Below are 16,855 nucleotides of genomic sequence, written 5' to 3'. Positions count from 1 at the left end.
TGTATTTGTCTCTCGTCCTTACTGTGGGAACCAGATAAAACAAGGCAGGAAAGCTGTCAGCACCAACGATTTGGGCACATGAGGAAACACTTAGCTGGGAGGGGAAAAGCAAGAATCGCTTAGGATTCTGGAAATCAACTTATAAAAGGGTTTACCATGAAGCTACAACTTTCTAAGGTGAGGCTGAGCCAAACAAATTAAAAGTTTAAAACAAAAGCTGTTTAAAAGAGCTGGACAGCTCTTTGGAAATAGTTAAGCAGCAGGATATTAGAAGTTTGAATACTGGTTCATGTTTATTAAAATTGCAAGTAAAGCCATAATCAAAACCAAAAATTGCCTCTTGGTTTGGCTTATGACAGGGAGAATTGAGTCTTCATTTCATAGCACCAAAACCTCTTGTCTTAATCACTTTTAATTACTGTTTTCCTACTTTTAAATTGAGCTTCCCTGAAGGCTTGAACCGAAAACCATGGAATCCACAGAGGACTTAAAAGTGGTCTCTCCCAAACTCACTGTAAAAAACTAAAATTCAATTTTTTTAAAAAGGAGGAAGCTAAAATTAGCTAATGATACACAGAGGAATCCTGATTAAGTCTGGTAATCACCTTCCAGAAGATGAAAAAGAACTCTATAAACCAAAATCTGCATTTAAAAATTCATTTGATCCTCTTAACTCTTTTGAGGGACAGGGACTTAGGGGAGGGATGCACCGTCGTCATAGTCTTCATGAAGAAGGTTTGGCACCATCAGCTAAGTCAATCCTCTGACTGTTGATTAAAGGAATTGTTTAGACAATGACCTCTTTTGAAAGTACCCCTTTATAATTCCTAGAGTCAGGGTCCAATCTGGGGAGTAATTTAAATTGTTGATGCACTGCGCGATCCACCTTGGGAGGTGAAAAGAACCATGCATCACAACCAAATTACACTACATTGATCATTTTTTTTCAAGAGGATAATATTCTCAAATTTCTCCCCTTTAGAGTTGGATCTATATGTATTTTTGATGGTGTTAGCTTTCTCACAAATGTTATTATTTTACTACTGAAATCAGCTGAACATGCCCAGACTGTTATCGAGGAGTATGGTAAAAAAGCTTAGATTACTAGATTATACAGCAAGTTTTTATTATTCAAAAAATGGATTTTCACTTTGGGTTGTCCAGGCTCCTCTTTTTCCTCTTCTTTTTTCTCTCTGGCCATTTCTGTTGCTAAAAAATTAACCCTCATCAGGACTGGGACCATGTCTGTCCTAGTCTTGGCTGGTATGTAATGAATAATCAATACATTTTTGATGAAGGAATGAATGAACTAATGAGAAAGCAAAACATGTAAAAGGAGCTTCTTATACTTGTTCACCACCTTAGAAAAAAGTAACAGATTTAGTTGACATTAGCCAATATGTTTAGATTATTTTTAGTAAATTGCAAACATCAGCATTTTTTTCTTGTTTACATTCTTCTCATCTGCCCTCTCTCACCATAATTAATATACAATACTTAGTCCTGTTTACCCCCATATTTCTAAAATATGCATTCCCAGTGCTTTTCTCTTTAATTTCCTTATAATATGCAATGGCAAAAGGCTTCCATTCTCCTTCAACATACACCTCAGCTTTAGACCACAAACCAAATCAATAAATAATTCACTTCCCCAAGGATTTTGTTTAATAGAGTTCCTCCCTTGGTGACCCAATTCATTCAGAATAACTCCTCTTTCTTCATGAGGTGAATGTTAATTTTCATCCAAGACCAGTTCTTCAAAAGATAATCGAGAGAAAAAACAGAGGAAAGAAGGGGAGGGAACTACCATTTGAAAAGCCTATTTTTACAAATTACCTTATTTTTATGCCTCTGGAAACTCCATCAAGTATCTTGACCATGGAATCATAGAATTTCAGAAGTAGATGGGACCCTTTAAAGACTATTCGTTCCATTTTCTCCTTCTGTTCTGAAATTCCCTCTGCTGAGCTGGCCAACTTGCTGAATTTAAAAGCAAGACCACTTTCCCATATATAATTCTGTGCTGCATCTAACTAATGTTTTGAAGGCATCATTATTCATTTAGTGGCAAAAGGGGATAATATTTATAGAACCTGGAAAAATGATCAACTCTGCTTGGTCTATTCCTTTCTTCCCAAGGCTAAATTTAGGGTGTTGTGGGTTTAAACACACACACCCATTTAGCAGAGCATTTTGATCATGCCTTTGTTATGTGCTGATTGTTTCCATTAGACTCAGCTATGTTTAAGTCTGTATTCTCTTCTGGAGTATAAGATCTTCGAAATAATAATATAATTATAATGACAACAGTAATAGCTTACTCTGTGACAGGCACTGTTCAAATTGTTTTGCACACATTATCCCACTGAATCCTCTTAACAACCCCATAAAAGTAGATATTATTATTATTCTCACTTCAAGATTATAAAAAAAATAAAAAGTACAGAGAAAACAAGGAACTTACCCAAGATAATGGAGTACATAAGTGTCAGAACTAAGATTCAAATTCACTTTCAAAGCCATACTCAGAAAGCAGAAGGAGGCTTTGGAATTGTACTTCATTCATCTGTGCTTTTCTTTTCCCCGATAGTACCTAGTATAGTGGTTTGCACAGCTGAACACTTTAAACTCTTGTTAAACTGAGCTTTGTAATGATAGGTGTGTTCATCTGTCTGTGTCTGGGAATATGTGAGGGAATGAAAAAGAGAGAGTGAGACAGAAAGCAAGAAAGAGCTGTCTACCCAGCAGGGAGAGATTGGATATTCAGGTTATTCATTCACTACCCTCATATATTGGCTCTGAGAAAAGTATCATCATAATTTTCAGGTGCAGAATTTCACCAATTTCACATTACTCAACAGGAACAAAACCTTAGTTATTATTTTTACATATGCATAAATATACTTAAGTAGCATGTTTTATATAGTATTCTATTGGGTTGGCCAAAAAGTTCGTCCGGGTTTTTCCATAAGATATTATAATAAATAAATAACCTAATAATAAATAAATGAACTAATAGATGACCATTCATACAGCTAGAAACAGACACTTAGATATCTGTTATTGTGTGTGTTACATCTGTTATTGTATCTGTTGTTGTTGTGTGTGTATCTTTTGTTATGACAAACTGTTAAAATGTTAAACTGTTCTGAAAGTATTCTTTTGTTCAGTTTACTCAGCTCATCTCTATGCTTTATTCTTTATCCATTCATTCAGAACCTGCTACTGATATTCTCAATGATATTAATAAAATTCCCACCACAAAACTCAATTTTTAAAAAACACTATTAATGAAGCCAAGTTACCACTCTTCCCCTTAGCTCTAATTGCCCAATTATCATCTCCCTAGTTTAAACCATCTATGTCATAAGCTGTGTAGACAGTCATGATTCATCTCTCATCCATCACTGGTGCCGTATTTCAAAATCCTCTAAGAATCAATAAAGCCCTAGAGGTATCACTAATGTATTTTTTAAATATATTGTAACCCTGGAGAAAGTGACTATGTGAAGCAAATATTTAAGAAGAATTAAAGCCATCACGATTAATGGTCTTCTTCTCTTCCTCCTGACATTCTGGAACACTTACTTACCTGTGTCACATGTCTTGGTACGTTCAAGTCTTGTGTGTTATTTGTTATTTATGTTTTATGACTCCGCAAGGTGACCAGGCATGCACAGGCCAAATGCTCTGCTGGTGCAACGTGATAGCACAAGGAAGAGAGAGAGCCTTTTTCTTAAAAAAAAAAAAAAAAATCTGAGTGTGGTTAGGCTGTGTGCTGTGTAGAGAGGAGAACACAGTACCTAGAAGCAGAAGCAAGCCCAGGACTCCTGTCCTGGTTCTGCCACTTACTAGCTGATAATCCACTTGACCTCCCTGGGCCTCAGGGCATGATGGTGAAAGCCGCCCTTGCCTGTTTTGAGATTCTGAGGATCAAATGAAATGATGATGAAAGAACTTTGGTAAACTATAATTTACATATTGAGTTGTGTTAGCGAAATGAAAACACTTTCAAGAGGATTCTCACTTCCTTCTTTCCTATTTCATGAGCTTGATTTTGGAGTAATCCCAGGGATCCAGGATTTGTGAAGGAAAAACTGTTTCCAACCATGAGGTTGAACGGATATAGGCAACCAGTGCAGATAGTTTTCACCAAGTTTGAACATCCTGAGCAATAATTGCATTTCTCTCCAACAGTATCTCTCCCAGTTCTGTTTCTTCAGTTCTACTAAGGACTTCATGTTGATGTTTGCTATTTGGACAAATAATAAATCCTACATTTGGTCCATCAGAGTGTGGTTCAGATATTAGGAACTAAAAGATTGTGCCTAATGCTGACATGCACAAGTTCCTTTAAACTTAGATTGGTAGCTTGATTAAACCAGAGGGAAAAATGAACTGTTACCATTTTAAACAGTCGAAGTTAAAGGCCTTTGTTTCCCAGTACTATCTTAAAATCTTCCCAGATTCTAATGCTATTGGAATCAAATACTCGATTTAGGAAGGAAACCTGAGATGCTCTAGGGAGGTTTGTTTTTAAGTTACTATTGTTCCCTGGAACTGTTTGCTCGTATTATGGTTGGCCTTAAAGAATCTCTATATAATTAGTAGATATCTATTATTTCAGATGAAATTAGTAATAAGAAATACCACCAAACTTCCTGAAGGTACAGTCTATGCTTGTTACTTCTACTTCCTCATCATGTTGCTAAAAATAGTGAGAGCTGTCCTGCCTATCTTTTGAGATTTTTGTCTGAGGATCAAATGAATTGATGAAGAAAGAACTTTGGTAAACTCTAATTCACCTACTGGATTGCGTTAGTGAAATGAAAACACCTTCTTGCCCATAAATAATCTCCCTGGCCCTTGGCCTTGTCAGAGTGCTCTGTCTCTCCTTTTCAGAGATCTGGTAATTGATTATAAATGCTGCCTCTTTACCTTTAAAATCTGTATTAAAATTCTTTAAAGAATTAATTTAAAATATAAGAAAAGAAAAAATGCTGCCTCTTTGAAACTTTTTTTTCTCTAGTGTTATTTTATGTTCTCTTCCAAATGTCTATTCATACAGCTGGATATAGAGATTTAGATATCTGTCCTTGTGTATGTATGTGTATCTACATATATGTGTGTATGTATATATATGTGTGTGTATCTACATATATGTGTGTGTATATATATGTGTGTGTATATGTATATGTGTGTGTGTATGTGCATGTGTTTGTGTGTGCATGTGTGTGTATGTGTGTGTGTGTGTGTATATATATATATATATATATATATATATACACACACACACACACATATAATATATACAATTGTAATGGCGATTAGGACACTGTTCTTAAAGTGCCTTACCTCTCTGCCTCCTCTTCTTTTTCTCCTTAGCCTTCTTTTCTCCTCTACCCCTAACTCCTGTAACATATAGACATTCCCTAGATTGCCTCCTTTCTCAGTTCTCTTCAGTTATTCATTCAACGTGTATTTATTTAGCCAGTGGGGACATAAGAATGAAAATGACTTGCTACGTTTCATTCATTCAGTCAACAAGTCCCCACTCCAGGGGAACTTACAATCTAGAGGGGGAGACAGATGATAAGCAAGGAAACAAACACGGATGATATTTGCTGATTATGACAAGGGTGATAAAGAACACAAACATGGTTAAGTAGAGAATAAATAACAAGGGATGACAAGGAGGGAAAGTGTCTCAAAGAAGCTGACATCTGAACTGAGATCAGGAGGATGAGGGGCAGTTGGGGGTCTGCAGAGCTAGGGTAGAGTGTATCTGGTAGGGGAATAGTGTGAGCAGAGGCCCTTAGGTAGGAAAGAAAGTGATATGTTTGTGGATCTGAAAGAAGATCAGGGTGGCCAGAGCAGAGTGAGAGGGAGGGGAGGTGACAGGGGATGGGGCTGCAGAGAAAGGCAGAGGCCAGATCATGCAGGAACCATCAGGCTATGTATAGAATTCAAATAAGAGCAATGGGAAGCCGTGGAGGATTGTATGCAGCTAGTGCAATAAATAGGGCTTATGATTTATAAAGATTTCTCTGATTTTTGTATGCAAAATAGATTGGGGTATTACGGAAGCAGAGAGACCTGTTAGGAGGCTACAAACTCATTAGGAGACAACTACCGTTGTCTGGGAAAGAAAGTCAAGATTTGAACTACCTCTGTTGTGTAGATGACCCCCAAATCCATATTTCTAGTTGAGATCTCTTTTGTCTTTGACTGCTAGACCAGTGGTTCTCAAAGTGTGGTCCCTGAACCAGCAGCACTGGCACCACACATGAGCTTGTGAGAAATGCAAACCCCAACCCATGTGCCCCACCCCAACCTAATGAATCAGAAACTCTGAGCTCAGAACACTCCTTTAACAAGCTCTCCTGGTGATTCTGATGCATGATGAAGTTTAAGGGCTGCTACTCCAGGCCAGTTGTTCTCGAATTTTAGTGACATCAGAATCGCCTACAGTGCTTGTGAAACCGCACATTGCTGGACCCCGCCACAGAGTTTCTTCAGCAGGTTGAAGGTGGAAGGGGATGATGTCAAGAATTTGCATTTATAACAAATTCTCTGGTGATACCAATACTGCAAATCTAGGGACCACACTGAGAATCCTCCACTACCCAAGTGACACCTCCACCTACCCCACCAATACTTTAAAACTCAGCAAGTGCAGAACCAGATTCATTCATGAACACACACACCATCCTCCACAACAAGATTTTTCTCCTGCCTTTGCTTCTCACCATCAGCATTCTTATTATCCAAACTTATGATCACTGTGTCTGTCACTGCTTTTGCATCTGTCATTCTTTCTCACCTCCTGTATCAGCCAGTTTCCAAGTCTTAAAGCTCATAATTCCGCATTGTCTTTCCCATTTGTTCACTCTATTTCATCACCACCTAGTTCAGGTTCTTACTGTCTCCTCTGGATAACTGTTCAAATTTGTTGACTAATCACCTCTCCTGATTCTCCCAATAATTAACAATTGAATCATTGTCTCCAGGGATGGAGACCATGAAGGTCTCTAGGTGATCTTATCAGTATGAAACCGTGAGGACTATTTCAGAGTTTCCCACCTTGCATAGGCATTAGAATCACCCAGAAAATTTTTAAAACTACTAATTACCTCAGCCTATTTCCAGAGATTCTGATTTAATGGGTCTCAGTGGAGACCCAGACATCATTCTTTTAAAGCTCTACTGGGGGCTGAGACCCACTGGGATATATGGAAGCTTTACAGCAGAGGAAGAGAGTCAGGCACTCATCGTTGACTGGATCTAGGGACTGAAAGGAAATCTGAAGGTGCAAGATGACTCTGAGTAAGGTTATAACATTAGGTGCTAGGAGACAGGTGAGGCACTGTCAATAGAAACAGGGAATTCAAGGGGAATAACTGATATTTTGGAGGCAAGAGGATGTCTGCTTCCGGGTTTACTAAGTGCAAGGTGCCAGCAGGACATCCAAATGGAAATGTCACTAACAAAGTTGGAATGTGAGTCTGGAGTGTGATGATTCTGTTCTAGAGATAATGATTGGAAAGTTGTTTACAAAGAGGTGATTGCGGAAGGTGCTGGAGCAGATGAGGACTTTGAGAGAGGGTAGAGGCTCTGTTTCCCAGTATGGGTCTCTACCCATATTAAAATCACCTGGGCTGCTTATTAAAATGCAGATTCCTGAGTAGTTTCCCCCAGAAACTCTAAGTCACTAAACCTGAGTTGGGGCCTGCCTGGGGATCTGAATTTTTGATGACTCCTAAGGCAATGGCAATGCACACTAAACTTTGAGTGCCGCTAGATAAAGGAAAAAAAGACAGGTGTGAGGACAGAAACTTGAAGAACATCTACGTTTGGAGGATGAGCATTAAAAGAGGGACGAACACAGAGAAAGACAAATATCATATAGTATCACTTATATGTGGAACCTTAAAAAAACGATACAAACAAACTTATATACAGAACAGAAATAGACTCACAGACATAGAAAACAAACATGGTTACCACAGGGGAAAGGGGGGAGAGGGATAAATTAGGAGTTTGGGATTAACAGATACACACTACTATAAATACAATAGATAACCAATAAGGACCTACTGTATAGCACAGGGAACTATAGCCAATATTTTGTAATAACCTATAAGGGAAAAGAACCTGAAAAGAATGTATATGTGATATATATGCATGTATACGTATAACTGAATCACTTTGCTGTACATCTGAAACTAATACAATATTGTAGATCAACTATACGCCAAAAAAAAAAGAGGGGCTAGAAAGAAGAGAGGGAAACAACCAGCCATAGTCGTGAGAGTAGAAACATTGTACAGGATCCGGAAGGCAATGGGAGGACTTTGAATAAGAGGCAGTGAGCAGGGCTTCCCTGACGGCACAGTGGTTAAGGATCCACCTGCCAATGCAGGGGACACGGGTTCAAGCCCTGGTCCGGGAAGATCCCACATGCCGCGGAGCAACTAAGCCCGTGCACCGCAACTACTGAGCCTGCGCTCTAAGGCCCGCGGGCCACAGCTACTGAGCCCACGTGCCACAACTACTGAAGCCTGCGCGCCTAGAGCCTGCACACCGCGACGAAGAGTAGCCCCGCTCGCCGCAACTAGAGAAAGCCCACGTGCAGCAACAAAGACCCAATGCAGCCAAAAATAAAAATAAATAAATAAATAAAAATTTAAAAATAAAAAGTAGATTGTAAAATAATATTAAAAAAAAAAAAAAAAAAAGAGGCAGTGAGCAACGGTTTTCTTATGGCCGGTACCTCGAGTGATGCAGACATTTGCGTCCTTGGGTTTTTCCTGTTTCAGATTGGTTGCTCCTGATCAACCCAAGCTCCAAACCAACCTACTTTTGACCAAAGTTATATTTAAAACCTCAAATATTGGAGCCCAAATGCTATGGTTGAACCAAATTCTCTTGTGTAAACTTTTCTACGTAAGCATGAGCAAATAGGCCCAGTTTCCTTGTAGAAGGGGAATGAATAATCGTGTCACTTGTTTAATGTGATTTTTAAAATAACTAGATAACACAATGTATATAAAGTACTTCACATTGTGCCTAGAACTTGTAAGTTGTTTTACAAAAAGTACATACTATTTTTGTGACCCAAAGGACTGTACATGGCATATTGAAAGTGCTCAAATAAATTGCTGAGTTTAAATTTGATGCATAATGAAGAAGAAATATTCTTCAGCTGTTTCTGACCTGTTTATGTAATGGCTAGCCAGCGATCTTGCGATAGTTAAGCCAGACCTGAAGCAACTCTAGCACTATGGCCAACTGTCTTTGGAAACAAGATCAAATGATCCATCAGTACATATTAATTCAGCTCCCTGCTCTAGGCAGGCAATAAGATTCTTGACCTTAGGAGCCTATAATCAAATCAAGTAGACTACATATAAAATGGTAGAAAATGAACCTTTATAGACAGCATTGTACAGAATATAACCTAGAGGAAAGTTGACTGTGGACTGAGGTAATTAGGAGTACTTCACAAAGGAGTTGAAAATTGAACTTCATTAGTCTGTGGTTGAAGAAACCATAGGGCCGTATAACCACTAAAGGATCTCCCTGTTGACATGAAGAGTTCACTTATTCAGGCCAGTGGTCTTAGCCCTTAAACATTGAAATCTGATGTTTTTGATCTTATGTAATAACGAAGACAAAATGGACAGTTCATAAATACACAGTTTAAGAAGGAATGATTTGGGGCTGGATTTGACCAATTAGATATGCTTAACTTATTGGGAGAGAAAGGGTGTTTTAAAGTCGCAATTTCTTGCATATTAAGAAATACACTTTTTTCTACACTGAGAAGATCTGTGGATTGTTATAATCCTTGTATTCAAGCCTGCTGAATAGGCTTCAGCAAACCTTACCAAAGATGAATGCCACAGGGTTAAACGCTAAGTATCTGGGCCCTTCCAACTAGCACAGACATCTTATGAAAGAAAACCTACCATGGTGAACTTAGTCAGTTACAGTGATGATGCATTACTGCCAGTGGAGGCAAGGTTAAGAGGTTACATTAGACTATGAGTTTCATCCTATTTGTGTCTAACACTTCAATGACCCAGACTCTTGGCTCCTGTATGCAGGAACCCAGAGCCAAGCTTTAGTCAATCGAATTGAATTATGAATAGTCAATCTGAATGGACTAGTATATTTGCTGTCATCACATTGTCTTTTGAAAGTCACTAATTACAATATTAGTATGGTTTATGCTAACTTTATTTTAGGAGAATTTTTCTTCAAGTGGGAACATTTTGACATTTCAGAAATTTTGTTTAAGTGATAGTTTAACTACAATTATTCAGGTAATTATAAATCAGAAGAGTAAAAAGAAATTCAGAAATAGGAACAGAGCCACTGAAATTAATATTGGAAACCACGAGACAGAAAATAGTACCAGAAAACTGGAAACAGGCAGATCTTAAGAATGGGAAAAGGGGGAAAACTACTACCGTTAAGCCTGATGTTAGCCTTACCAAATTTCTGATACAAATTAATTTAACATGTATAGAATGTGTGCCCTCTAGATCTCATGTACTTTGTAAAAGTTGGAAAATAAAGCAATAATTACTAGAAGCCAGCATGAAATTGCTTAGTAGTCTGAAATGTCTTCTTTTAAATCATAGGGGCTGTCATATTCAAGTTCATTTTGCTCTGATTATTTAAGTAGCACCGCGGTTAGATAGCTTCCATGCTCCATAAGGAAGGACTAGATTACACTTACATGAAATCAGGAAAGAGATGATGTTTTTCATTTTACATAAAGCTTTTCTGAACTTTGGTGTCTGTATCTTCAAAATATGGGCATACTAACCTCTGATCTACCTCCTGATATAAAGTATGAGAAAGTGATTTTAAAATGTTGGTGACATGTAAAAAAAGAAATCTTAATAAACAAGAAGAAAAAGATGGGTGGAGGGAGGATAAGGGAGAAAAGAATGAAGGTAAGGAGGAAATGCATGTGTAATGAAAACAATTGTAGGGCAGAAAAAGACTTTAGTGGAAGAACCCTATCATTTTTTAAAAGTAAGTGAAATAAGGGAATTCCCTGGCAGTCCAGTGGTTAGGACTCAGCACCTTCACTATGGTGGCCCAGGTTCAATCTCTGGTTGGGGAACTAAGATCCCGCAAGCTGCACAGCATGGCCAAAAATAATAATAATAAGTGAAATAAGGTCCAGAGAAGTTAAATGACTTGTGTGAAGTCTTGCAAGTTAATAGTGAGAAAAAAGTAAGCCAAAAAGGGAAAGGAAAAAAAAAACTAAGAGTTAAAAGACAAATGGGTTCTTGGAAGACATGACCTGGAAAGCCTATTAAAACTCACCAGGCACTTTCACTTACCTCTGAAAATACTACTCACCCAAGGGGAGCGATGTTGGACCATGGTTCCCTGCACAGTAATCTTCCCGAGGGTCCCAATCAGAGAACAGGGTCGAGTACCCCTTCCACTCTCAGTGCTCATCCCATTTTGTTCACTCACCTCTCTCCCTCCAGACCGATGTCCAGAGAGGAGAAATCAGGGCCCACACCTGAGTGCTTTGCTCTCATCCCGCCATTTTACAAAACAAAGCTACCAAAAACAAACAAAAAATACCTTGGATTCCTTTAGAGATTCAAATTACTGTAGAGATTCAAAGAAACATACATTCTCAAAAATATTTTAGTTGGTTGTTACAACACCCAAACCTCTGCTTATTTGATTTATCTGAAGAGGAATGTGTCTACTGTAACTTACTGATTTTTTTTTTTTTTTTCCTTTTTATGGCAGTTAAGTCAGTAAAACTAGCAATGATAGGACAATTTGAGTCTTCTATATGGAGAAGTATCTTTAAGGATAAAAAAATTTTTATATGATATAAAAAGATATAAAAGTTTTTCCTATTAAGTTGTATCTTATTATAGAAATGAAGATGATGAAAGAGACATTTCTGTGAAATAATTTTAGAAACAGAGAGAAAAACAAAAAACAAAACCTTCCAGCCAAATGGTATGTGGGTCTCAAGGGTTGGAACATAGTTGCCCAGAGATTTGTTAGTTCAAATCTTCACAGGAAAGGTTTGTGTGCAGTTCTCACTATTTGTGTACTCATTTATATAAAAGTCTTTTTTCCCTATAGTTTATATGTATTTAATTTTTTAACTGCTAAAACCATCCCACGTGGTAAAGAAATGAGGGGAAGGATGCAATGATTTCCTTAAATTGTGGTTTTGGACAATGAGATATATCTTCCACCAGCACAACAAATAACTAATAGCCCGTCATAAATTCCTTTGTTTTAAGACAAATTCCCCTGATAACACAGGTCAGTGGTTATACAGATTAGTTCTGAATAGTCTGCGGCTCTGAAAGTCCTTGACCAGAAAAGAAAAACAATTCATGTGAAGTGAACTATGATTCAGGAAATGTAACAGAAAGGTATTTACCCTAACAATAATTTAAACTAATAAAATAAATAAATAGAATGTTTTTACTTTCTCCTTTTCATTTCCAAAGTCAATGACTCAGAAACCATCAAGCTACTCGATCGCATGGCAGCAGTAAGAGTCGATAAGCCCCCATTTTCAGGCTAGGTTCTAGAACTCAAAAAATGTACTGTTGAAGTCATGACTATGAACAGGATAGTTAAGGACATTTTGGCTGAAATAACAGTTCCTGGTCAGTTTAGTCTGAACAGTTAAGCCACCTGTGATCATCAACCAAGTCTGAGTCTGTCTTAATTCAATAAGCAACTCTTTTATAGCACGGTCTTATGCAAACCATGTCCTTCAGTTTACGTATAGTACTTTGGATAACTAATCAAATGCATGTGGGTTATATAGAATATAACCATAAATATGAAATGTTGGCTACCTACGTTTCACCTTGACACAAATGGTTTGCCAGGTGGGATTTTTCTTCTTCTCCACCATATTCCACCACTTACCTCCTCCACCACAACTGTTACACCAGCAGCTCCTGTTTGAACTGCTCCAGTCGCCTCCTGTGCTTCCACTTTTGCCCCCAAAGTCTATTCCCCCTTTAAAAGGGTCCTGTCAGGGACTTCCCTGGTGGCACAGTGGTTCAGAATCCGCCTGCCAACTCAGGGGACACAGGTTTGAGCCCTGGTCCGGGAAGATCCCACATGCCGCAGAGCAACGAAGCTTGTGCACCACAACTACTGAGCCCGCGAGCCACAACTACTGAAGCCAGCATGCCTAGACCCCGTGCTCCACAACAAGAGAAGCCACTGCAATGAGAAGCCCACGCACCACAATGAAGAGTAGCCCCTGCTCACCACAACTAAAGAAAGCCCACGCACAGCAGTGAAGACCCAACGCAGCCAAAAATAAATAAATGAATAGATAAATAAATAATTTTTTTTAAAAAACAAAAGGGTCCTGTCAGAAGGACCCTTTTAAAACACAGAACTGATCACATCACTCCCCTGCTCGAAGTCCCTACTGTGGTCTCCAGAGCCCTGTGTGGAGTGACTCTGGACACTGCTCCAACCTCACCTGCTGTCACTCTCCCCTTGGTCATTCCACTCCAGCCATGTTGGTCTTCTTGCAGTTTCTGGACCACGCCAGGCACACTCCCCCCTCAGGACTTTTGTACCACTGTTCCTTTCACATAGGTCCCTGCATGGCTCAGTCCTCTGCTGAAATGCCCTCTCAGCAGAGAGGTTTCCCCCACCATCAACCGTCGTACCTGTAAATAATAGCCCATTGCCCTCACAACCACCGCCCATGGCTCCCTCTCTATTCCCTTGCCTACTTTTTGTATAAAAAAAATTTTTAAAGGACAGTTTTCTTTTTTTAATTTTTTTAAATATTGGAGTATAGCTGATTTACAATGTTGTGTTAGTTTCAGGTGTACAGCAAAATGATTCAGTTATACAGATACGTATATCCATTCTCTTTCAGATTCTTTTCCCCTATAGGTTATTACAGAATATTGAGTAGAGTTCCCTGTGCTATACAGTAGATCCGTGTTGGTTATCTATTTTATATATAGTAGTGTGTATGTGTTAATCCCAAATTCCTCATTTATCCCTCCCCCCCACCTTTCCCCTTTGGTAACCATAAGTCTGTTTTCTATGTCTGTGAGTCTGTTTCTGTTTTGAACAGTATGGAGTTTCCTTAAAAAACTAAAAATAGAACTACCATATGATCCAGCAATTCTACTCCTTGGCATATATCCGGAGAAAACCATAATTCGAAAAGATACATGCACCCCAGTGTTCATTGCAGCACTATATACAATAGCCAAGACATGAAAGCAACCTAAATGTCCATCAACAGATGAACGGATAGAGAGTTTTATATACATAGTGTAAGCTATTAAGTGATTTATTGTAAAATAGGTAATTTATTATATTTCTTCTTAGGCCCTTCTTTTGCCAGCTTTTTGATTAGAGATTTAAAGAAATTTTTTGCAAAATATAACAAAACAAGGTTCTTTAGAGTTGCTTTTTGCATTCGTGGTCTGCACATAATTGTATTGCATTTTTAACAACTAAATGAATTCCACATGAAGAGAACTATGCTTACTCTGTCTCCTCTCCCTTGAAACCCACAGACGTCTTGCCGGAAACGCTTTGACATACATTCCCAAGGGAGCATTTGCTGGCCTTTACAGTCTTAAAGTTCTGTAAGTAAACCGGGTATTGTTTGTTATAATTCTGATTTTAGTGTCAAGTGGATGCTAATTAACTTGTAAAGATTGAGTTCCTCCAATCAACTATTTAGAGTCATGGGATAATTCATCTAAATTCCAGTCTGCCTTCCTTGATACCATAGAAACATGTGATACCTGGCTGGATTTGTGGGTGAAAAAACTTCATCTCTCCTTTTCTAACCTTAATGTCAAAACTTTGTTTGCCCCTAAATAACCAACTTATCAACTCAAACTTGTGAAAGCGTATTTCCCTTTCCTTTTGTGCTATGAAGTTGGGGGGAGTTTTTTGAGTCATTTTGATTCAAGTGAATAAATCACTATTATGCTGACATAATGAGATCACAGCCTGAAACCATTTGCAGAATTTGTTTCCTTGTGATGCACTGAATAAGGATCAGGTAAAAAAAAAAAAAATCAAGTTTATGTTCCACTTGTGAATAGATGTAGAAAAGCCTAGTGCATAGTAGATACAATGAGTAGTTGTTTAATTGAGAAATGTTAATTCATTGAGACTTGTAAAAAATGGGCTTTCTTACTATTTAATGTCCAACTTCCTAATTTTCTATCAGAAAACTCATTATTACTGATACCTCCTTCTTCTAGTACCCATTGTTTAATTTTCTTTCAGTTTATTCCTTGTAGAAAAGAAAGGGACCTTGGTAGAGAAAATAGATAACACAAGTTGAAATTCATACCAGGAAAGTTTTATCTCAGGGAAAACAACCTGATTTTATCTCCTTTGAGATAAAAGTTATAAACTCTAAAAAGGCATTTGATGTATTTCTGCTTAATAGAAATTGCATTTCATTGACCTGAGGGATACATAGGCTATTTTAAAAAGCAATTTTATTTAAATTTAATATTTTGTTAAAAGGTAAATTCAAAAGCAGAACTGTTATTTGGTCTTGGTCTACTTAGGTGATTGGGTTTGATCTCCCTACCCTTGAGTTATTTTTACTATTAGGTAGCAATATTTTTAAGTTGTCATACTTCCAAATCCTAATGTTAATCCATTATGTGGTGAAATTCTAGGCTGTAGCACCAATTCTAATGTGCCTATATTTCCACGAATCCAGCAAAATATTTGGAATCATTCAAAATGCATCACGTAAATCAAGTTTAGATGAGACACCTAAGATGTTTTCCCTGTGTCGAGATAGGTACCACTAAGTATTTTGGAAACTTGTTAAATAAATTATATTGGAATGAATTATTTTAATTCACTGGACAAAACGTATATTGGATATACTGAACTAGACTGTGTGTATGTGTGTGTGCACGTGCACATGTATGCACACACACCACTCAAAGTGGCATTGAACAGATTATTGCTGGAAAGACAAAGATCAATAAGTATGGCCATGCCCTAGAAGAGCTTATAATCTAGTGGTAGATTGTGGGATCAAGATAATGTGACCAAGACAGATGAACAGATCACTCTGATTCTGTGGAACTACAGAGGTTGGGAAGAACTTTATCCAGCCTGATGGTTCAAATTCGACTTCCTAGGAGAGATGTTTCTCCAAAGAGTTGACCTAGAAGCCAAACCTTGAACCAACCATCCACATAAGGTAGCCGACTGAGGGGACACTATACATAGAGACACAGAGGCAGGAGGAACCTGGGATGAACAGACAGCCCTACGCAGGTGGTACTTGAGCATGCAGGAGAAGGTGGAGATTATCTGGAGAAGAGCCTGGAGAGAGAGAAAAGGTCCTGGTCACCGGGATCCTGTATGTCATGTCAAAAAAGCATAGACATTATTATGTCCTAAGCATGATGAGAAGCCAAGAAAAAGATGTAAGCAACAAAACGACACTTTCAGACTGCACTTCAGCTGGATTATTATCAATGTGAGGGGGATTCAAAAGGAGCAAGAGCCCTGCCAGGAGTAGTATTCACTCTTCTCTTTATTTTCCTGACTTAAAGACTAGTATTCAATGAGCAAATCCAATTGTCAAATATTTGGAAAGTATTTAGTGTTAGAGCAATGCTTCTCAACCATGGTCATCACGCCTGCCACAGAATGTTCTGGAAATTTGTGGAGGCATCTTTGGTTTTCCAGGTGATTGGCATGTAGTAACTTGTCCTGTGATAAGCTGCTCAGCCCAGCATAAAGAATCCCCCTGCATCCCTCTTGACTTCTGACTGTCCCTCCACACCGAACTTCAATCAAT

The 16,855-nt window shown here is 38.2% G+C and overlaps 1 protein-coding gene across 3 annotated transcripts in view; it reads left to right on the top strand.

Annotated features, from left to right (window-relative positions):
- Nucleotides 1–16,855, top strand: part of LGR5 (leucine rich repeat containing G protein-coupled receptor 5) — a 122,448-nt gene that overhangs the window by 59,483 nt on the left and 46,110 nt on the right. For all 3 annotated transcript variants that reach the window (XM_082418914.1, XM_082418913.1, XM_082418912.1), the window contains one exon: nucleotides 14,580–14,651. In XM_082418914.1, coding sequence (XP_082275040.1) covers nucleotides 14,580–14,651 — 72 coding nt within the window. The remainder of the gene's footprint in view (nucleotides 1–14,579; nucleotides 14,652–16,855) is intronic.

This window comes from Balaenoptera physalus (assembly GCF_965194825.1).
Source record: "Balaenoptera physalus genome assembly, chromosome: 13".
NCBI lineage: Eukaryota > Metazoa > Chordata > Mammalia > Artiodactyla > Balaenopteridae > Balaenoptera > Balaenoptera physalus.
Note: the sequence above shows the minus strand (reverse complement) of the source record. Positions and strands in the feature narration are given on the sequence as shown.